The sequence below is a fragment of the Phoca vitulina genome, unplaced genomic scaffold (assembly GCF_004348235.1).
Source record: "Phoca vitulina isolate PV1807 unplaced genomic scaffold, GSC_HSeal_1.0 scaffold22, whole genome shotgun sequence".
Taxonomy (NCBI): domain Eukaryota; kingdom Metazoa; phylum Chordata; class Mammalia; order Carnivora; family Phocidae; genus Phoca; species Phoca vitulina.
The window spans coordinates 569,524-591,906 of NW_022589725.1; the positions used below are offsets into that span (position 1 = coordinate 569,524).

Sequence of the window (22,383 nt, forward strand, 5' to 3'; positions counted from 1 at the left end):
AAGTCGGCCTAGCTGTAGGGGTCAGGGGGTAAGGTGACGATTTTGAACAGGTGGTCCCATGGAGGACAGATTGCTTTTCTGAAGGATGAAGCTCCCCCAAGTTGAACCTGTGTTGTCAGACTCTGAACACAGAAATGCAGATTTTTATATGAACTCTTCTCGTTTTTAAAAGTCGGCAATCAGTTGCATTAAAAATGAAAACTCTTTTTTGGGCGAAACAAATAAATCCAACCCAAAATACAAAAACCCAGCCCAGTGGGTCATCTGTTGGATTTGTGATTCTTAGAATTAATTTTGGTGCATGACAAAGGGGAAGGCTTTCACAGAGACTGTTTCCTCCCTGCTTGCTAACGTACGGGCCCCTCATTTGCTGTCTCAGGCCTCCTGTCTGCTCTGAAACAAGGAGCCGAAGCCTGGTGGATGGTTACAGCCCCTGTCTGTGACTGTATGGAGAATAAGTCATGAATAAGAACGAGAGAAGGAAGGCCTGATTCTTTTCTTCTAGACTCCCGTTTGCTTCTCTGGGAATCTCGTCTCCTCTTAACACACAGGGTGTTTGCTTTGGGCTGAACAAACACAGCAGTTCCGTGATCCTGTTGGTGACACAAATGTGTCTGGATGCTCAGTCAGAGATGCTGACAGCAATGTGAAGTTGTCAGACCCAGAGTGTTGCTGCATGTTTATTCCTTTGCTCTCACTGATGGGAGGTCTCCTTTCTTTCTCTGGATAAAGCGATACCTTGAAGTCAGGCATCCTTTGAGAGCCTGGATGCAACACTGGGGGCCCAGGCTTCCCACAGGTTGCCTTGATTTTTTTTCCCCCCCAGTGGGTGAAGTGAGGAAGATCTCTGCTTGGCTTTGATTGATAAGAGATATTTGCCAGGGTCTCTGGTCTGGATGATATTGTTCCCTCCAAGGAGCCACCATTTTGTAGCTCCTGGAAGTCCATCCATTATAGTCACCCAGCAGCTTTTGAACAAAGGAAATCTATTTCTTTTGTTTTTTTTTTTTCCCTTGAGAGAGGGAGCTCGTGAGAGGGGGTAGTTTGGGGGGTGTGCAGAGGGAAAGGGAGAAGGAGAATCCCAAGCAGCCCAGAGCCTGATGCGGGGCTCGATATCATGACCCTGAGATCATGACCTGGGCCAAAATCAGGAGTGGGACAATTAACCGACTGAGCCACCCAGGCACTCCAAGAAATCTATTTTTTTTAAATTGAAGACGTGCTTATATTTTCTTGAAAAAGTTTATTTTAACGAGTCATGAAGGCACACGGTAAGAGAAATTTCAAAGGACAGAAAGATGTTTAATGAAAAGCCAGCCTGTCCATAACCTCTGATCACCTGCCCCTCCCAACAAGTGACCATGGTTACCTCTTTTTAGTTTCTTGGAGAGCTCTTCTATATATACACCAGGAGTTTTCAACCTGGGTGATTTTTGTTTGGCAGTCTCTGGAGATGTTGTTATTATTACTACTTTTAAAGATTTTATTTATTTATTTGACAGAGCGAGAGCGAGAGAGGGAACACAAGCAGGGGGAGTGGGAGAGGGAGAAGCAAGCTTCCTGTGGAGCAGGGAGCCCGATGTGGGGCTCAATCCCAGGACCCTGGACCCTCAGATGCTTAACAACTGAGCCACCCAGGCGCCCCTGGAGATGTTATTTTTAAGTAATCTCCACACTCAGTGTGGGGTGTGGAGATCAAGAGCGGCACACTCCACCGACAGAGCCAGCCGGGCACGCCCCTAGTGACATTTTTATGGTCACACCTGGGATATGGGTGCTACTGGCACCTGGTGGGTAGAGGCCAGCAAGGTGCTGACCATCCTACAATGCACAGGACAGCCCCCAGCCTCCCACCTCCTTACCCGCCCCCCCAAAGACTTATCCAGCCGCAAATACCAATAGTGCCAACATTGAGAAACCCCAAGAACACATATATTCAGATCTGTGCTCCATTTCCTTCTTTTCTCCCCACACCAATGCTAACGCATTCTGCCAATTGTTATCTTCATTTTCATTAAACAGGTTGGCTTTTCCAGAACAGCACATAAAGGTCTGCTACGGTTTTATTGTAGCAGCCGTATTTTGTTGCACTTCAAGATGAAGTGTTGACTTATTTACCTGGGCACTTTCTGTATTGGCTCTAGGTTGTTTTGGTGTTGAAAACAGCTGCAGGGAAGACCCTTTTGGCCCATGTGGGAGCGTAACTGTAGGATGAGTTCCTAGAAGTAGAATCTCCGGTCAGAGGCCGTGTGCGGTTGACGTTTTGAGAGATCCTGCCAAATTGCCCTCTAAAGGGATGCTTCTGATTTATGCTCCCTCCAGAAATGTAAGATCGTGTCTCTTTCTCTAGCGTTGGTATTTTTTTTCCTCCCTGGTTTCCATTTATAGCCTAAGCTGTCTTCATATCAGCAGAAAAGTTCAAAATGTTGGCAGCAAAGGTGGATTCTGAAGACATTCCTGATATAGAAGGGCAAGGGTAGAAATAGTCCTGATAAGCCACTATTAGCTAAACGAGAAAGAAGCTCTTCTTTTCTCCCTGCGGAGGAGAGGGAAACTCAAAACGCAGCTGAAAATTAGAGAAAGTTAATTAGATTTGGCTAAACTCCTGAAGGTCTGCTCCCAGGGACCTGATCCCCGCCCCCTCCTGGCTTCCGGTGGTTTCTTGTTAGAATAAACATTAATGTAGGTTATTGACCGGAGAAACCTTAACTGTAAAATGAGGTGCTTTACCTTCTTTTCATTGCTCTTGATAATGAGTATTTCAGAGTTCAGCCTTTTTAGGCTACAGTTCAGAGATGGCATTTACCGTTAGACGCATAGTTACGCACACACACAGGAGTGTTCCGGCGAGGTGTCGGTCTCTCTTGATGAACCCTGGGTTTAGAAGGTTAACACAGATAGACAAAGGTTAAGGCAAATCAGGAGGAGTTTTCTTTTTTTGTTTTTCTTAAAGATTTATTTATTTATCTTAGAGTGCGCACGAGTGGTGGGGAGGGGCAGAGGAAGGGGGAGAGAAGCAGACTCCTCGTTGAACATGGAGCCTGACTTGGGGCTCGATCTCACAACCCTGAGATCATGACCTGAGCTTTAATTGACTCGGCCATCCAGGCGCCCCAGGAGGAGTTTTTTTTACTCACATAGAAGATTGGACTAATACAGGGATTCTCAGCCTTAGCTGCCAGTTAGAATCATCTTGGGTACTTTTTTTTAGATCTTATTATTTTTTTTTTTAAGTAGGCTCCATGCCCAATGGGAGGCTTGAACTCATGACCCTGAGATCAGGAGTCACATGCTCAACCGACTGAGCCAGCCTGGCGGCCTTTCAGGGGTACTTTATTTATTTATTTATTTATTTTTGCAAAGATTTTATTTATTTATTTGACAGAGAGGGACACAGTGAGAGAGGGAACACAAGCAGGGGGAGTGGGAGAGGGAGAAGCAGGCTCCCCACGGAGCAGAGAGCCCGATGCGGGGCTCGATCCCAGGACCCCGAGATCATGACCTGAGCCAAAGGCAGCCACCCAACCAACTGAGCCACCCAGGCGCCCCTGTCAGGGGTACTTTAAAGGGCCAGTGTCCAGACCTTCCCCTAGGCCATTTAATTCACATTCTCTGGGAGGGGGACCAAGGCATTGGGATTTTTCTTTTTTTTAAAGCTCTATAGGCGATTTCATTGTGCAGCCCAGATTAGCAGTCGGTGCATTAGAAATGGGGATGGTAAATTTTATGGCCTTTGGACCAAATCTAGCCCCCCACCTCTTTTTGTAAATAAAGTTTTATTGGAACACAGTGTCATCAATTTGTTTACATATTATTTATGGCCACTTCGGCAGCAGAGCCTATATGGCCTGCAGAGCCCAATTTACTCTCTGGTGTTTTACAGAAAAAGTTTGTTGACTCCTGGTAGAGTAGACGGTGTTTTCTTTTTTTTTTTTTTTGGTAACTGCTGTGTGGAACATTATTGAGGACACCGATGGAAAGTGGTTTTGTGAGATACTTCTTTGACAACTTTATACTTGAAAGGCTGCCTTTTCCCTTAGGAATCCAGCCCGTTTTCTCATTTCTGAAAGCGGAAGTTATGAGACAGGCTTCATATCCTTCCCCCCTTTCCTGTCACGTCTGCAGCTTAACTGTTGAAACCTTAAGTCCTCCTCGTCCTGCTCTTGAATTGGAGGTTTCTTTTTTCTTTCGGTTTCCCTGGTCCTCTTCCTCCTCCTTTTTCACCTTGCTGTTTTATTACTGTTTCACTCTGTGTGTTCTCTTTGTAAGGTGCTTCTCGGGTAAATTTGCATGAAGATTCTTTCCCCCATTCCGAAGTGCCTGTGCCTTTACCCCATCCTCTCTGTGAGCATGTCCAGTCCTGTCACATACGCACACGGATGCTCACGCACATGGACACACACACTCCCAGGTTGATAATGATTTTAGAGCCTTAGAGACCTTTCTCACAGGACAGGGATGGTATTTGCTTGCTGTAAGCAACTCACACCCGGAATCTCCCTGAGGGCTGCCCCCACCGAGTATGTTTTTGGGAAAGGGCCCTTCCTAATCTTACCTTGGTGGGGACCTCATTATGGTGATAAATCATCGTGGAGCCGTTCATTGCTCTGGTTAGCTGCGAGTGGGCTGGGTGGTATCTTGGGAGGCTGCCTCCCTCCAGTCGCTTTAAAGGAACAAATCTCTGGGTATGCAGGGTGAGAGACTGCCCTGTTCCTGGGTGAAGGGGAAGGTGCGTGGGTCATGTTGGAAAATGGAAACGAGAAGAGAGTGAAGGTTTTGAGCAGCCCTCGTAGTCCAGCCCTCAGACTATACCCTGGGCCTCTTGCACAGCCTGCTGGTTGGAGGTGGCACTGGGGGTGGGGTAGCAGGGAGGTGGAGGACATCTGAGAGTGAGCTCTCAGGTGAGGGCAGCAGGCTCAGAGGTGACTTCTCGTCTTTGTCCTTGATGGATGCCACACGCTTTCCAGTTGTTTTTCTGGGATCGGCCAGGGCAGGGCGTGTACCCCGCATTTTCTGCTTGGGGTCGGTTGGAGAGGGAGGGGGCACGCCAGAGGATGGCAGGCAGGGTGGCTGAAAGTGCTCCCTGCCTGTGAAGTCTCATTGCATTCTGGGACTGTGCAGACACCTTCGTTTTGTCCCTTTCTTCTGTTTCGGGGGTTACTAGAGGAGGTGGGGAAGGAATTCAAGCAATGCAAGCTCACAGACCCTTGGAGTCTGATCTAGTTGGTCATATAAGGAGCCCATGGCTGAAGTGGGGAGGGTGGCCGGACCCCTGGCCCTGAATCCTCCGTCAGAGGCCTTTGCCTGGGACTAGGGTGAGGAGCTTGCACCGTATCTGAGCGAGAAGACACAGGTTGAATATCCAGGGCTAATCTGTTCACCTGTCTTCAGATGGATGCCTGGGCCAAAAGGAGGAGGTCTGCCTCTCTGGCATTCGCTGGCCTTTTCTGACTTGAGCTCCAGTCTCGGTCGACTAGGAACGAAAAGTGAAGTCTGTGGTAAATGAGGAATCGGGCCTCCAGTTATGTGTGTGTGCTCCGGGGTGGGCTTGTGGGGGGGAGGCGCTCAGCGTCTCTTGGGTACAAGCCCTCTCTGATCTCAGCCTGGGTTAAAGAGCACACTCTGGCCAGGCTCGGTGTGACTTTATCTGCTGATACTGAGATTGAATATATTACTGTAACCTTAGGCTTTCGAGCTCCCTAATGACGCGGAGTTCCACAGACAACCATCTGGCTGGGATTGTGCATTTTAAATATTGAAAGCCACCCAGGCGACTGTTCAGCAGACTGGGTAAATCTGCCAAATGTGTTCGCGGGCTATTATCTCCAAATCAGCCCGTCGTCGAGCAGATGATGTTGTTGGGACAAACAGTAAGAAGGTTTGAGGTTTCTCTCCCCGCCGTGTTCTAGAGCGCGTGTTTGTGAGAAGGAAGCTAAGTGGTGAGTGTTGCCTGTTCCTCCGGCCAGCGCCTGCTTGACGAGGGGTGACCGTGTCTTCCAGATCGGAGCAAGGCCGAGATGGACCTGAAGGAGCTGAGCGAGTCGGTCCAGCAGCAGACGGCGCCTGTTCCTCTCATCTCGCCTAAGCGGCAGATCCGCAGCAGGTTCCAGCTAAATCTCGACAAGACCATAGAGAGTTGCAAAGCACAATTAGGTATGTCCTTTGGTTTGCTCGCCCAGGCACTGTCACCACCATCACCGTTAACTCTTTGTAGGGTCACGGCCCGAATGAAGCCAGAGTTGGACCTTAGCTGCTGTTAGCAGCTGCTTGACCTTGGCCTTGTGTGTGCTACTAAAGTATAGCTCCAGTCAGGGCAGGATGTTTCAGATTTGCTAGTTAGTGGTTCAGAAGAGTTCTTTGTGGGTTTTTTTGTTTGTTTGTTTAAGATTATTTATTTAAGGGAGAGAAATCACAAGTGCGGGCGAGGGGCAGAGGGCGAGGGAGAAACCGACTCCCCGCTGAGCAGGGAGCCCGGTGCGGGGCTCGATCCCCGGACCCTGAGATCATGACCTGAGCCAAAGGCAGATGCTTAACCAACTGAGCCACCCATGCGCCCCTAGAAGGGTTCTTCGAATTCCACCCAGCTTATTCTCTGGTTGTGGCAGCCTGCAAGACTTGAGGTGCAGGTGGTAGGGGATTTTGAAAGTGGAAGGATCCTCCTGAGTTTGCCCCTGTGCTCCCTGTCCGTGCACGTCAGGTTCCTACTGTCAGGATCAAGTGTGTTCCACACATGTCCATCACAAACTCTTCTGCTGCGGACTGAGCCCTTCCCACCTGGCACACGCGTCCTGCTTCTATACCTGTTGCCTCCCTTCCTCTTCCCTGTGCTGCGTGCCTTCACACTGCCTACCTAAATCCTTTCCCTAAGGCTGAGCTCAGGCATCACCTCCTCCAGGAAGTCTCTTCTGATTGCCCTCCCCTCCCCATCTGCCACTTCCTGTGGCACTTTACCGCTTGGAAGCATCTGCAGTCTCTGTGTTGGGAGAGGGGTTCCCTCTGGACTGGAAGCTAGACTGGAAGCTCCTAGAGGACAGGGAGGTTGCCTTATAAGCATTTATGTTCTCCACGGTACTTGGTCTTGTGTACATAGTAGATGCTCTGGAATATTTGTTGACGAAGTAAACAAAGCCAGGAGGGTATTTGCAGAGAAGTAGGGGATGGCTGGCCTCAGGAGAGACAGCCACACCAGGGTGAGGTTTACAGTGTCTGGGTTCCCTGGGCCTTGGGATGAGTAAGCTGTAGTCAGGAGTCATCCAGAAGGGCCAGAGGAGGACATTCCTTGTTGGATTTTCTGTTTGGTTAGGACTTTGAATGGCATGGCTGAAATTTTGCAGGCCATTTAAATATGCGCCTTGGGTCCTTCCATGCAGCTGGTCTAACTCCTCGATTTATTATTAATGTTAATAAGAATTTTAATATTTCTGTTTACCGACTGTTTCCTGCATACCTTGCACTGTACTGTGCACGGTGCATAGATTGTCCTGGGAGGTTGATACCATTATCTGTCCCATTTTGCAGATGAAGAAACTGAGGCTTAGAGAGCTAGGTCACTAGTTCAGTGTCACACAGTGAATAAAAGTGCAAGAGCAAGATTTGAATTCATGGCCTTTGGGCTCTGGTATCCAAGCCTTTCTTATCACAAATGTGGTCACATTTGTACTTGTGTCTGATTGTTAACTACAGTAGCATAAGCCTTAGGGACCCAGAAGTTATACCAGATCTAAGTTTCTGTATTTTGGCTTCTCCTGGTTTGGATTGAGCCCTGGGTGGAGGCATATAATTCTATAATGATTTTGCTGGGCTGCTCATGGTTTTTGTCTGTTTGCAGGTTTCCTTTCAGTGTGTCTGGGTCTGGACAGTGAGCTCATTCATGGTGGCCATGGCTCTAGAATGAAGAAGTACAGATTGGGTTTTTCTCATTTCAGCATTTTAGGGTATAGTATTGTTTACCTGCGGCCAGATGACAGTCATTATTGGGAGCAGGTCACATAAATGGGTTAAATGGAATATGCTTTTGCCCATTTGTGTGTGTGTGTGTGTGTGTGTGAGAGAGAGAGAGAGTGAGAAACACCTGCGATGTTGTCATTCTGTCTGGCTTTGGATAGAGATGTGGAGATGCGTGACTTTGCTCTTGACTCCGCTGTCCGTGGAAGAACAGGGCGGACAAGATGGCAGCTCGCCTCTGCATCAGCTCAGGGAGCAGGAGGGAGGGCTGGGCGCTGGGGTCAGCTGGAGAGATGGCGTGTCCCTGAGGGAAGCAGTCAGTGGCTTCGTGGCTCCAGCCAGCCATTGCCTTGCAGGCCTGTGACCCAGAGTGGCCAGATCCTCTGCTCTTTCCACACAAGCCTGCTGTCTTGATTTCTGGGTGAAATTTCCTGACTTGTGAATTGGGCAGTATGGTCGTTCTAAGTGAAAAACAAACAAACAACAAAATACCTGCTGGGCCAAGCTCTTGCTTCCTACATAACATGTGTGTGCTGGCCAGATGTGGCTTGTGGGCTGTGAGTTGGCAGTCTTTGCTTTAAGGCTTTGGTTTATTTCTTGGAGGCCTGGACACAAAGGGAAAAGGACTTGAATGCTTTGGGAATTCGCGGAACAGTGCTGGTGGTCCATCAGGAGCCCAGTGTTCTGGCCTTCCCTCTGTCTTGGTTTTCTTTATGTTCTAGGATAAGTGATTTCTCTGGGCCTCTATTTTCTGATCTGTAAAATGGATCCGTTTTAACAGCTCATCTCTGTTGTTCCCTTCAATCCCTCCCATTCTCTACATCCCAATTAGTTATCAGTGATGCAAAGATGTAGCTCCGGATAAATTTAAAATTTACGTTGTCTGGTCCCTTGTCATCTTTGAATGTCAGTAACTGAAACCCTCTGCAAACCCAGGTTCCATTTGTCAGCTGCAGCTAGCTCACTGGTAACCCCACCAGGCCAGTGTGATGAGATTTGAAATGGTTTTTTTTTTTTTATTCCAGCATTTGGCGTGGAAAATGTTTGCGTTTTAGGTCCTGCTCTTTATTTTGTGACTACGCCACATGCTGGGTTTTCTCTTTGAATTTAGGCATAAATGAAATCTCAGAAGATGTTTACACGGCCGTAGAGCACAGCGATTCGGAAGATTCCGAGAAGTCTGATAGTAGCGATAGTGAGTATATCAGTGACGATGAGCAGAAGTCCAAGAATGAGCCAGAAGACGCAGAAGACAAAGAGGGTAGTCGGATGGACAAAGAGCCATCGGCTGTCAAAAAAAAGCCCAAACTGGCCAACCCTGTGGAGACTAAGGAGGAGCTGAAAAGCACATCACCAGCCAGCGAGAAAGCTGATCCGGGCTCGGTCAAGGAAAAGGCAAGCCCCCAGCCTGAGAAGGACTTTTCAGAAAAAGCGAAAGCCTCCCCTCATCCCACAAAGGATAAACTGAAGGGGAAAGATGAGACCGATTCCCCAACAGTACATTTGGGCCTGGACTCCGATTCAGAAAGTGAACTTGTCATAGATTTAGGAGAAGACCATTCTGGGCGGGAGGGTCGTAAAAATAAGAAGGAACCCAAAGAAACATCTCCCAAGCAGGATGGTAAGTGATCGCACCAGTTTCCGGTTTCTTGATTTGGTTTAGAGTGCCACCTTGCATTTGTATTTCCAGAAGTTATGTGACCCTCCGACGTCACAAAGGGAGTCACCAGAGCAGAGCTTTGATTGGCTCAGGGTCACCTAGCTAAGTCACTGATCAGGCCCAGGACTGACTTGCCCCGGGGCCTGCCTGCCTTTCATCTGCTTAGTACCCAACGTGGTTGATTCTGGTCCCAGAAAAGTAAAAAACGGTAGGTGTTTCTAGCAGCAAGGTCATTTTTAGCCGAAGCACCTGCTTTCCCAATAGGCTCACTCATTTCTCTCAAGTGTTTGTCAACGTTTAGACATGTGACAAAGTTGATATTGTTAGAAAAGTTCAATTCAAAGATCTTGAGGAGTTCGGCTCCCTTTCTTCCCGTCATGCTGCCCAGGCACCTCCCCAGTGCATTTTCTTACTGGAATTAGGAGACCACTTGGGGAGGTGGTACCAGAGTGCCGAGTGCTCCTTGGGGCGTTGGATGGCGGGCACTTGAATTGGTGTTCCACCACATATGTGTTTCACTGACACACTATTGACATTTTGTGCAGAGTAATACTTTATATCCTGTGCACTGGGGAATGTTTAATAGCATCCTGGGCCTCTACCCACCGGATGCCAGGAGCATCTGTCCAGTTGTGGCTGTGAGAGATGTGTTGATGTTGCCATTGGTTCCCTGGGAGGCAAGATCTCCTCCAGAAGGAAAGTGTGCATGATGGGAAAGGTGTCCTTCCCATGGACAAAACAGCACATTTTCCAGTTGGTTTTGGCAAGTGGGTATGAAGGGATTCCAACATGCCCAAGAAAGATATAATTGAAGAGTTAATTAAGGGCCCAGGAAAAACATTGCCTAAGGACAAACTGGAGGTTATAGCCACAAAACTTTATGTACTCTGTGAGTACCCGAAGGGATAGTCAGGCTTGATTTTTGACCATGCCCAACTGTTGACAGGAGCGGACTTCTCAGCCAAATTCTTGAGCAAGATGTGATTCTGAGTCTGGCTGCTTAGAGCAAGTCGGGGATGGGCCTTGAGAATCTTCTTTGTCCTTGTCCACCTGGGATGCTTTGGAACCTCAGTTGTTAGGGAGCGAGAATTCTTGTAGTTCTTCAGAAGAGGATGGAATGTCTCTGAATGGTGCAGTGGAGGGAGAAAGAGAAGCAGTTGAGTGGGGCAGGGAGGATAGACTAGCACACCATTCCCGGGTCACTTTAGATTTACGGATGGCCTCTGAAAAATCGGATGATGGGTTGTGGATTGGGATTTGAGGCAGATGTGGCAGAAGACAATAGGGGAGTAGCATTTATTCCATGAGGTTTATGGGAATATTTGGGTACAGCCATGGCAGTGCTCCTGTGAATGATACAGTTACATTGTTCCTTATTTTCTGGAACATATCTTTGGATGGATTGGTTTTATGCCTCTTCCCCTTCCAGAAAGAATCTGTAACAGATTGACAAGAATATTTGACCATGAAACAAAATGTAAATAAAGTCTGTAAAAGATGAAAGTAGAATAGTAAGCGGTCTGGGAAAGTTTATGCACAGAAATAAGTTCTAGCCTTCAGAGTTAGCACAGTTGGGCTTTCATTTTGGCTGTGAGCTTCCTAGCAGTCAAAGCAACAAGGGAATTACAGTCCCTTAAAGGATCTCCTATTTTTCCAAAAAACAAAAACAAAAACAAAACAAAACAAAACAAAAAAACCCAGTTGAGACACAGCTCTTCCTTGCACTGATGTCTGAAGGAAATATGTCTGGGAGACCCCAAGTGTGTGGTGTATGTAATTAAGCTGAAGATGATTCTTTTTTTTTTTTTTTAAAGATTTTATTTATCCATTTGACAGAGACACAGCGAGAGAGGGAACACAAGCAGGGGGAGTGGGAGAGGGAGAAGCAGGCCTCCCACGGAGCAGGGAGCCCGATGCGGGGCTCGATCCCAGCACCCTGGGATCATGACCTGAGCCGAAGGCAGACGCCTAACGACTGAGCCACCCAGGCGCCCCAAGCTGAAGATGATCCTAAAACATAATTCAGATAGGGCATCGTCCCAGGGGTTGGGACAAAGACCTGCCAGTCTTAAATCTAGAGCCCCTTGATGGTCGTTTGGGTCTTGAAGAATCAGCTTTGTATCATACTCTGTCATACAGTAGAGCCATTTTTTTCAACATTGTGTTTCCACTTACGAGTTTATTAAGTGAAGGGCATTTTACAGTGTGCCTTCAGTTCACCTTCAGCTGGGAATGCAGCTTGTGTGTAGAATTTGGAGCCTTAGGTAACAAAACTGCTTTCTAGCTGGTGATCTCAGAATCGAGGCAAAGAGAGAGCTTCCATAGAGACCTTGCTGTGCTTACCTTACAACATCAGTAATTTCCATCCTTCTCTTAGAAAGCCTGCCCTTTAGGTACTAGACATTGACCAGACTCTAGAATCAGTAGGTTAATAAGTAGGGGCAGCTTCTGGAATGGTGGCCCTTAAGAGATTCCCCCTTTTCTGGGCTACATAGGTGATTTGATTATACATTCCAAATTTCTAGGACAAATGGAATTTCCTATGGCCTCTTTTTTTCCCTTCTATAAACCGCTAGAATCTTCTAGACATCAAAATATTTTAGTGTCTAAGTGGTAACCCCAAAGGGTGCCTCGGGCCTAGAATCTTTTTGGATTGCACACTCCAGGTTTTTATTTGGAACAGAGAGCCATCCACGGCCACTGTAGAGCAGCAGCCCATCTGCAAAGCCAGCTGTTTGTTTCTGCAAATCAGTAGCGAGAGGAGGACCTACTGCCTGAGGAGAGGGGCTAGGCTTGGTCCTCAACAGTAACGGGGTATTTTTTGGTCACCTGGGAGGAAAGGGAGGCAGGTAAAGTGCGTCTGCAGGTTAGAAACCCCACCGGGGGACCACCCTGGTAAACCGCTCCTAGAAAACCTGGGTTCAAAGCCCCCTCCCCACCTGCAAGGTGCAGGGGCTGTATCCAGTGTCTGGTGCGTCATATCATCCCGGGGAAAGATCAGGGCTCATCACTGCATGGAGAGCTCCCCTTCCAGCTCCACCTGCGCCCTTGCCTATGAAATTGGGGGGGCCCAGAGGAGCAGGAGGGCAGAGGAAGGCTAGGCAGATGTGATGACCAACGAGAAATTCCCCCGCACCGGAGTCAGGAAAGTCAGCTTGTTTTTTTTTTTTTTTCCTCTCTCTCATTCTCCTTGACTTCCTAAAATCCAGTGTACTGAAAATCCTCCCTAGCATAATCAAGGTCAGGTCTTTTCCGGGTTACATAAATCTAAAAGGACAGACATAGTCCTCCTTCAAAGTTACTTATGTTAAGGTACATTGTCTCCCACGTGGGTGCTGACTTGTACCCATGTTTTGGGTGTGATCCACAGGCATCCTTTCGGGGGGGAGAGGCAGACCCACCCCACTGGTGGCTGGGACCTCTGCAGTGATACCTGACCCCCCCCTTTACAGATGAGCGCGACGGGGCCACCCCTTCTGGGCTGCTCAGTGCTTCTGGCTCTAACCCGCCTTCCCGCCACTCCTCACTGCCTACTCTCACTGACCAAAATGCTGCCTGTTCCTAAACATGTCTTGGCTGATGCTCTCACCCCCCGAACTCTCAATTCTGCCTGTTGAAATCCTACCCCTCCACCACACCCGCCCCCTCCCAGAAGACCGACTCTGGAAGGCAGCCTTTTCCAAATTTGTCATTCACAGTTCATTAGTTTGGCCATTCCCAAGTCCTGCTTGTATAATTCTTGACTTTATGTTTTTATTTAAAGCAACTTACGCTTTACAGAAGAATTAAGCTCATTTTAGATGTAGATTTGACCACTGCACAAGAGGTAAACCAGTATTGCCTGATAAAAGGTGGCAGCGGGAATACAGTCAGAGTAAAAGCAAGGCGTATGCTGACCATGGTGAGCACTCAGTAATATGTAAGCATTGTCGAATCATGATATCGTACACCTGCAACAAATAGAACACTGTGTGTTCACTGTATTGGAATTAAAATTAAAAAAAAACCATAATAAAGCAATAACAGCAACAACCATAGCAACAAAAGCAAGTCTCCTGACTTAGAGAGCAATACCATTGTGTTGGGAAGGTTCTGGCTATGGGGTCGAATTCCCTTCAGTGTGAGGTGTCAAGGCCGTTAGCAGCACACTGGGACTTCGTCCCGGAGGGTGTCAGAGGTCAAGGGAGACTTTCTTTCTGGGTGACTTCATGGTGTTCAGTGCTTTGGCCTTTGGGAAGTCACCTGATTCTTGGGGATACCTGTTCCCTAGTCGAAGGGATGGTCTTCATCTCTGGATCGACTTTGGCTGGGTCTTTCACAAAGTGCTTACCTGGCTTCAACTATAAAACAAACCATGTGCAGTCATTTTGTTCATCCAGTCATTGGTGGGCAGCTTGAGGGCAGGGGCTGGGTCTAGTTCAGCCCATTTCCCCCAGAGGCCCCTATAGGAGTCTCAGATGTGGGCAAGTGCCCACAAGAAAAGGCCGACACTCTGAGGAAGATGTGCAGAGGCAGACTCGGTGCCTAAGGTGAGATGTGCTCCTCCACCGGGGGGTCCTTGCCCTACTGAGTTTGTTCGGCATTCGTGGCTGGCCTTGCTCCGTTTGACCCGGAACGTGCTGGCGTAGACAGACGCTGCGGGCCAGCCTGAGTCCAATCTCCACTTTTTGTTTGTTTGTTTTCATGCATCGGCTTTAGTTGTAGGTAAAGCTCCGCCATCCACCACAGCGGGCAGCCAGTCCCCGCCTGAAACTCCGCTCCTCACCCGCTCCTCCTCCCAAACTCCCACGGCTGGTGTCACGGCCACCACCAGCACCACGTCCACCGTCTCGGCCCCGGCCGCCGCCGCCGCCGCCACCACCACCGCCGCCGCCGCCACCACCACGGGAAGCCCGGTGAAAAAGCAGAGGCCGCTTTTACCGAAGGAGACTGCCCCGGCCGTGCAGCGGGTCGTGTGGAACTCGTCAAGTAAGTTTCAAACGTCTTCCCAAAAGTGGCACATGCAGAAGATACAGCGCCAGCAGCAGAACCAGCAGCAGAACCAGCAGCCTCAGTCTTCCCAGGGGACGAGATATCAGACCAGACAGGCTGTGAAAGGTACCACGCCCCCTTCTGTTCAACGTGGCGCCCACTCCCTTCTTGCCACATCGACAGGAGAGACAGAATTGTTTTCTTTCTTTTTCTTTTTCTTTTTTTTTTTTTCAGTTCCTTTTTGTTTCGTGGCCGTCGTATCTGGAAGACCTCGCGCATCCCATGTGGCATTATTTTTAAAGATTGTTTTGCGACTTGTTTTTTCACTTTTATTTTTTTTTCCCCCTCCGTTGTTAGAAACAAGACATGCATATAGGCTTCTTCGAAAGGGGTAAAATATTTGCCCCGCAATCTGTTGTCTTGACCGAACTTCCATTTCATTCTTCACCCTTTCTCAGCGGCCACTGTTAACCGTAAAACCTTTTTTATGCATGTATGCATATATATTTACGTATATATGACTCTCCATACAAATAGTACTTTTTTTTCTTTTTCCTTTTTTTAAAACATAAAAATGGTACCATACTTGCTTTTTTATTTTTCTTCTTCTTCTTCTTCTTTTTTTTTTTTTTTTTATTACCCATCAGCATGTTTTGGAGGTTCATCCATGTTAGTTATCTATCTACGTTATTCTTTTGGACTGCTGCATAGTATTCCACAGTTGATTTAAATCAAGTATTCCCCTGCTGATGAGCATTTAGATTGCTCCCAGTTTTTTTCTGTTGTAAGCAGTGCTGCAATGAATACCTTTGTGTAAGTTTTCTTGTGCCCACCCCTGAACCTCTTGGCATTATTTCAGGAAGAGGGCAGTGTGAGGAGTTGGTAGCAAAGGGTACCTTAATCACTAGGGATTAGCCACCTCCAGAAGAACAGTCAGCATCACGCACCAGTGGCTGAAGTCGCTCGAACTGGTGCTGCTCAGATGAGTATCCGTCGGCCCATCTTTTGTGAGCGCTGATGCCGATCTTGTCCCGTAGGGGAAGCCTGCCATCTAGATCCTTGGAGGTTGGGGTCTTCGGTTGAAACTCTCTCATACTGAGTGCACCCTAGTGAGTAGAGCTGTAAAGAGCTGCACCTATGGGTTGAAAGGTAGCCAGGTCTTGAACAGCCCCAAAGAACCCATGGAAGACGGCGGGAAGGAGGACTGACAGATTGGTCAGGCACAGTGGGAGCGCAGCTGGAGTGTTCTTGGAATTTAAAGAGCTAGTGGGGCAGGAGTGAATCTAGGATATTTGAGATCGGGATGACTATAGTTCCAGTTTTTTCTGTGTTCGTACCCCGTAAGAATTAGGAGGTTCCCCAGCGGAACTTGGGTGCCGTCAAGAAGAGGCCCATTGATGGTATGGTTCTGAGTTTCCAGATTGTCTTGTGTCAAAGACAGACAAAGCTGGATACTAGTGAAAGTGGTGAGGACTGGTTTTAATCAGTATCTGTTACTATGATAGGGAGAAAAAAGTCCAGCGTGAACTGACGTTAATCCCAATTTCTACAGAGGTGACTCGGTGTTTTAAAGGGAGAAGGGGGGCGGAGGTAGGGAAGGGGTTGAGTGGGCACTCCAGTAGAGTCAGGGACATGAAATTTGACAAAAAATGGGAAGTGGGGGGTTGGTTCATGTGAAACCCACTTGGGGTTGCTAACTGATGCTTCTTGAAGTTAGGTTCCTACCCTCCCATAGAGACTGGGAGACAGGGGCCATAGGGTATTGGCTGGAACAAATAGTAAATTCATTTGGCAGCCTCTTCCTAGGGGTGCGGCCTTGAGCTTTCAGAAACCACGTTAGTGTTTACACAAGGCTTTACGGGCCAAGCTTGAGGCGTCATCCCAGAAAAGGCTGAGAGGGTCCTGGCCAGAGTCTGGTCAAGGGGAGAATGTCTGTCACTTGAACATAGACACGCTCAAAGGGTGTATGTCAGGGACTTCACTCCCTCTGTGCAGCTTCATGCTGGGTCGGGCCTTTCCCGTGACAGTGGGGTGACCAGGACGCTTTGCTTTCCCAGCTGTGCAGCAGAAGGAGATCACGCAGAGCCCATCCACCTCCACCATCACCCTGGTGACCAGCACTCAGTCGTCGCCCCTGGTCACCAGCTCAGGGTCCACGAGCACCCTTGCATCCTCAGTCAGCGCAGACCTGCCCATCGCCACCGCTTCCGCTGACGTCGCTGCGGACATTGCCAAGTACACTAGCAAAGTGAGTGCCAGTAGCATCCGGGGGTGGGGGTGGGGGCTCAGGACCCGCTTCCTGATGGGAGCCAGAAGGATCTTGACCTTGCAGGCTTTCCAGGGTGCTTCAGAGGGGAGACCCTGTTTTTCTTGAGGGTCTCCAAGCCCACATTCTTCCATTTGGGTCTCAAGTTGGATCCAAGCAGAGAAATCTAGAATGCACTGCATCTTATTCTGAGGGCTTTGATGCTAAAGTCAGTATACAGCGGGAAAATGACATGGCATCAGAATTACCCTTCAGAATTCATGGCACTCATCGAGACGGTTTCCTTAAGCGCTGGGACGAGTTACTGTTCCGTCAGTTAATAACAGACCAAGGGGTTGGTTTGCATCTAGAAGCCACGTGGAACAAAGGGACAGAATCGTAAGCATGAGATGTGTAAGGTACAATGCTCACATCTAGGTCTTTCCAGGAACCAAGATGGCCTAGGGAGTAATGGTATCCCTCCTGACGCGCCCACCCTCGGGGGCATGGTGGCAGGAATCCCCTCGGTGGGTTCATTTGTGGGTGTTCTCTCCTGCAGGCTCTTTCTCTGAATTTGCCAGGTGCTTCTGTGCTCGCTGTTGAATTCAGGTGGATACATCCTGCAGCTCTTCTCACTGTCCCGTGAGCGTGCTCTGGTGTTTTTGTGCGGGTCCATGAGACACGCTGCTTCATAGCAGAATAACCACCAGAATGTCAGCTCCGCGAGAGCAGTATCTTGTCTGTTTGGCTTACCTCCAGGGCCTAGAAAAGTGCCCGCACACAGTAGGTGTCGACATAGAGCTGTCGAGTGAATGCCTGTGGGTGCCTGACGCCTCTTCACCAGGCTTGTTACTCTCAGTGGCTATTAATAGTAGTTCATGAGTAATAACCTAGGAAGAGTATTTAGTATATGACTAAGCAGGCAGTAGTAATAATTTACTCTTCACAAATGAGTACATTACTAATTAGTGATGAGTAAATTACTCAGGTTTCTAGAAAGAGTGGGTGACCGTCATTGGGAATAGTTGGATCTCGAATTCTTGAAGTCTTTTAATAAAGAGTTGCGTTATTATGTTGGGTTAAAGGTAGGCTCCCTTTTAGTTCTGGATGACAAGAGACACTTACATTCTTTTACCGGTGTGTTTTTGTTAGTCATTTTCTTTTTATCCCTTCTCTCAAGGTGTATCAGGTATCGCTGCATGACAAATTACCACAAAACACAGCAACTGAAAACAACTCATATTTCTTGTCTCAGGGTTTCTGCGGTCAGGAGTTAGCATGGCTCACCTGGGTCCTCTGCTTTGTGAATTCCCGTGAAGCCTACTGACCACAGATGTTCAGTGTCCATGAACTCATTGTTCTTGCATGCGGCTTTTTTAAGCAACCCTACATAACATCCCCCCGCTCCCCTAGTCTCCCCCTCACCCCAGCTAGAATCAGAACTGGTCTCGGGGATGACTTTGTCTCTCTCATTTACTACGTCTGTCCTCCTTTTGAATAAAATGCATGAATTGTTATAGGGTCGTTGAGTGTCAGAACAGCCAGGATTCAAGGTATAGTCATTGATGGCCATTCTCAAGATTTTAGTCTTACCTGTCTACCGAGTTATTGATACAGTATTTTTATTTAAGTTAAATTTAATTTTATTTAAATTGACTTCGTTGAAGAACTAAAATAAAATTGAGCTTAATATTGTCAGATCACCCTTCCTTGTCAAGACTTGAAGCCCAAGTCTTTGTTCCTTTGGTTAAAAAGATAGATTGTCATATAAGTGTTTGGTACATATTGGAACCAAACTGAGACTTTCTTCCTAATGGGATGTGCAGAGTTACAGGAGAATGGAAAGGGGGGTCATGTTTTCATTACTGATTTAAGAAGGTGTCTGGTATTGTCTAAAGGGTCTCTTGTTCTGCTTGTAGTCCAGCCTTATACCACCTTCCATTGATTTGGTCCAAGCTGCCTATTTACAGATGGGGAAACTGATGCCCGCTGAGTGGCTCTAGCTAGTTTTCTGAGCTCTTGCATTTAGTTTTATTCTATTACCTTTGGCTGCCCCTTTTGCTCTTACAGCAAAATTGAGGGATGAACTTCTTTTTTTTTTTTTTTTTAAAGATTTTTATTTATTTATTGAGAGAGATAGTGATAGAGAGCATGAGAGGGGGAGAGTCAGAGGGAGAAGCAGACTCTCCACGGAGCAGGGAGCCCGATGCGGGACTCGATCCCGGGACTCCAGGATCATGACCTGAGCCGAAGGCAGTCGCTTAAACAACTGAGCCACCCAGGTGCCCTGAGGGATGAACTTCTTGATGGACATTGTCTTTACAGTTAAGAAAATGAACACAGTGAAATATTTTTGGAGCTGATGAACTTTCCTGTCTCCAAGGTGACCCGGAGTCGAAGACCCAGAGTTGTGTGTTTTGGCAGAAGGGTGCTCTTTAGTAATGTTGCGTCCTTTGCTATATTTGGAAGAAAGAGTGAAAGTCCGTCCACAAATCCATGATTTCTTTAAAATGGAATGTAACCATTGCATTAGTAATGTATTGAATTTCATCCGCTTTCTAAAGTTTTCTTGTAAAGCCATTTAGTTTTAATACTTTAAATTGACATGGTTGGTGCAGTGGGGCAGGAAGGCCCATACAGAGTGACTGCATAAAGCATGAAGTGTTTTTCCTGGCACCGTCCATGTGTGGCCCCCGAAACAAGTTCGGAGTGGAAATCTCCAGACGTCGTATTCATTTTCTTCCCATTTTGGGGTGAATTTGGGGGTTACTATTTTGGGGGTTGGCAGTTTCATAGTTAAACCTCGTGTGCATTTTTTTTCTGTAGAGATAAACAGGTATTTCTGAACACCTGCCCTGAACCATAGTCTTCACACGGATTTCTCACGTCATCTTTGTGCACGCCCTACCTGGGGTACTGCAGTTATCCTTGTTTTCTACATGGGGAAACCAAGGCTCAGAGAGAGGATGATGATGGGAGCAAATCTCGGGCATCAGAGACAGGGGTGGTCTGTGTCTTGCCTTCTTGCTGGATTGGAGCAAACTGCAAAACACAGTGGAGACTTGGCAGTGACCAGGCCATGCCTAGAGGCCTTGTTTGGTCTCCTGTCCCCTCCTCTTTCTCCTGTGGTGGGCGTGGGATCAGCCAGCAAGTGGGAGGTAGGAGAGAAATCATCCTGCAAACACCATTCAGTCAGTAGATAACTAGGTGCTTGCTGCGGGGACCTGAGCTGATGTCACAAACTTGCTGATGCCGTCTGGGCTCAGATGCTTGAAGCAAAGGAAGAGGGGAAGCAAACTGGAGAGGCAGTGAATGAATGCCCTGACCCTCCAGATGAGCCTGGGCTACAGAAACTAGCTTTATTTGTAGGTGATTCATTACTCCCCTGGTTTATACCAGTTACTCAACCTCAGCACTGGTGACACTTTGGCCTGGAGAAGTCTTTGTTGTGGCGGCTGTTCTGTGCGCTGTAGGGAATTTAGCTCATCCTTGGCCTTCACCCAGTAGATGCCATCTTCCCACCCCTTCCCCTGCCCCCCTCTGCCACGACAGCCACAGATGCCAAATGTCCTGTGAGGGGCAGAATAGCCCCCTGTTGAGAACCACTGCTTTATGTTAGATAGATTTTAGAGGTCTGTCCTCTTGAAAAGCCTCAGGGAAGTGAACACCCGAATTGTTTCTGTTTTTATCTTTCAGATGATGGATGCAATAAAAGGAACGATGACAGAGATCTACAACGATCTTTCTAAAAACACTACGGGAAGCACAATAGCCGAGGTCAGAGATGACACATAATTCCTTACTTGCTAAGAATGTTTTATGGGCTGCTGTAAAATGGTGCCAGGAAGCAGATTTTCTGGAAGTCCCTCCAGGGTGCTCTGCCGATTGTGGTTTTTGGGGAGGGCACTTCTTCATTTAGCCAGAAGGCTGGCTCTGTGGGGACACACCCTGCTTTGTGTGATCAGAGGACAGCCCACACCGGAGCCTGAGTTCACCCTGGTCTGTTCCTTTGGCCCCATGTGTAATTGTCTCTTGGCTCTCTGTAAATGTGGACTTTTTAATCCAAGTGGTTATTGTTGTCTAAGAATTCGTGTACTGAGAGCCTCCACAATCATGTGGTTGCCTAGGGAATGGAGTAGTTAAGACATTAAATTGTTCACTTATAAGTGACCATTTATAAAAATAGACCTCCTTGAACTTCCTTCCTTAGGCTAATTTACTGTAAGCCAGATGCAGCGGGGTCACCAGGTGAAGTGATGAGTGGCAGGATTTCTTGAGGTCATTCAAAGTGAGGTTGGAGACCAGGAAATTCCACACAAGCTATTGACCTATGAGGGCCTGGCAGGGTTAGGATGACCCTCAGAAGAAGAGAAAATCTCTGGGAAGATGTCCTAATAGGCTTTTGACGGAGAACGATGTGAATATGAAGCTTTGAGAGAGGTCCTGAGAGGAATCAATGAGTCCCCTGAGATTTTTTGCTCATGTGACCCTCTTTATGATTGGGCCAAGGATGTCACAAACAAGAAGGGATGATGTTGACTTAGAAAAGCACCCCCCTCCCCAAATACTTCATTGTTTTTTTGTTTGATTTAAGAATTGGCATGTGGTTGGAAATACGGATCCATAATGTCTCACTTGAAACCTTGGGGTCCAGATGTGTGCCAGAAATTTTCAGAAAAGAGGCAGTATGCACCACCCCCCCAACATTTCTGCTGTGAAATATGCTTGTTCACACCTTGTGGGATAAATCAGGGTTTCTCAACCTTAGCACTGCTAGCATTTGTGCCAGATAATTCCCTGTTACGGGGGCTGCCCTGTCCATCATAGGCTGTTCAGCACCTTGGCTTCTGCCTCCTGTTGGCAGTTGCACCCCTCAGCTGGGACATCCTGGATGTCTTCAGACATTGCAGTGTCCTGGAGGGAGCTGGGAGGGCAACGTTGCCATCGTAGAGAAGCACTGTGGTCCTCAAACTCTGTAAATAGCCCCATAGCAGTTCAGGTCAAGTTATTTTTTTCCCTCCAAATGACTTTCCTGCAACACTTACCCCTTCCTCCAATAATACCCTTTGGTTTCCAGAGACTTTAGGCTTTGGAATTTCAGGTGAATGACTGTGGATCCCACCTAAAATGTTAGATAAGAGATAAAGCTATCTTTATTTGTTTTAGTTTCTTTCTTTTTTTTTTTTTTTTAAAGATTTCATTTGTTGATTTGACAGAGAGAACACAAGTAAAGGGAGCAGCAGAGGGAGAGGGAGAAGCAGGCTCCCCACTGAGCAGGGAGCCCGACGTGGGGCTCAATCCTAGGACTCTGGGATCATGACCTGAGCCGAAGGCAGACGCTTAACCAACTGAGCCACCAGGCGCCCCTAGTTTCATTTTTTTAGACCAAAGTTATAATCAAACCTTTTATGTTTTAATTTATTATGAAAATCTGGTCCTTGTTTTTACTTCATTCATTCATTCATTCATTCATTCATGTTTAAAGTAAACTCTCTGCCCAATGTGGGACAACCCCAAGATCAAGAGTCGCCATGCTCTAGCAACTGAGCCAGCCAGGCACACC

At 47.6% G+C, this 22,383-nt stretch overlaps 1 protein-coding gene across 27 annotated transcripts in view; it reads left to right on the top strand.

Moving 5' to 3' along the window:
- Window positions 1–22,383, top strand: part of ZMYND8 (zinc finger MYND-type containing 8) — a 122,967-nt gene that overhangs the window by 84,351 nt on the left and 16,233 nt on the right. For 21 of the 27 annotated variants that reach the window (XM_032420130.1, XM_032420131.1, XM_032420128.1 and 18 more), the window contains 5 exons: window positions 6,001–6,153; window positions 9,056–9,565; window positions 14,303–14,701; window positions 16,633–16,823; window positions 20,517–20,597. In XM_032420130.1, coding sequence (XP_032276021.1) covers window positions 6,001–6,153; window positions 9,056–9,565; window positions 14,303–14,701; window positions 16,633–16,823; window positions 20,517–20,597 — 1,334 coding nt within the window. The remainder of the gene's footprint in view (window positions 1–6,000; window positions 6,154–9,055; window positions 9,566–14,302; window positions 14,702–16,632; window positions 16,824–20,516; window positions 20,598–22,383) is intronic. The other 6 variants (XM_032420149.1, XM_032420152.1, XM_032420146.1 and 3 more) reach the window with 1 other exon arrangement.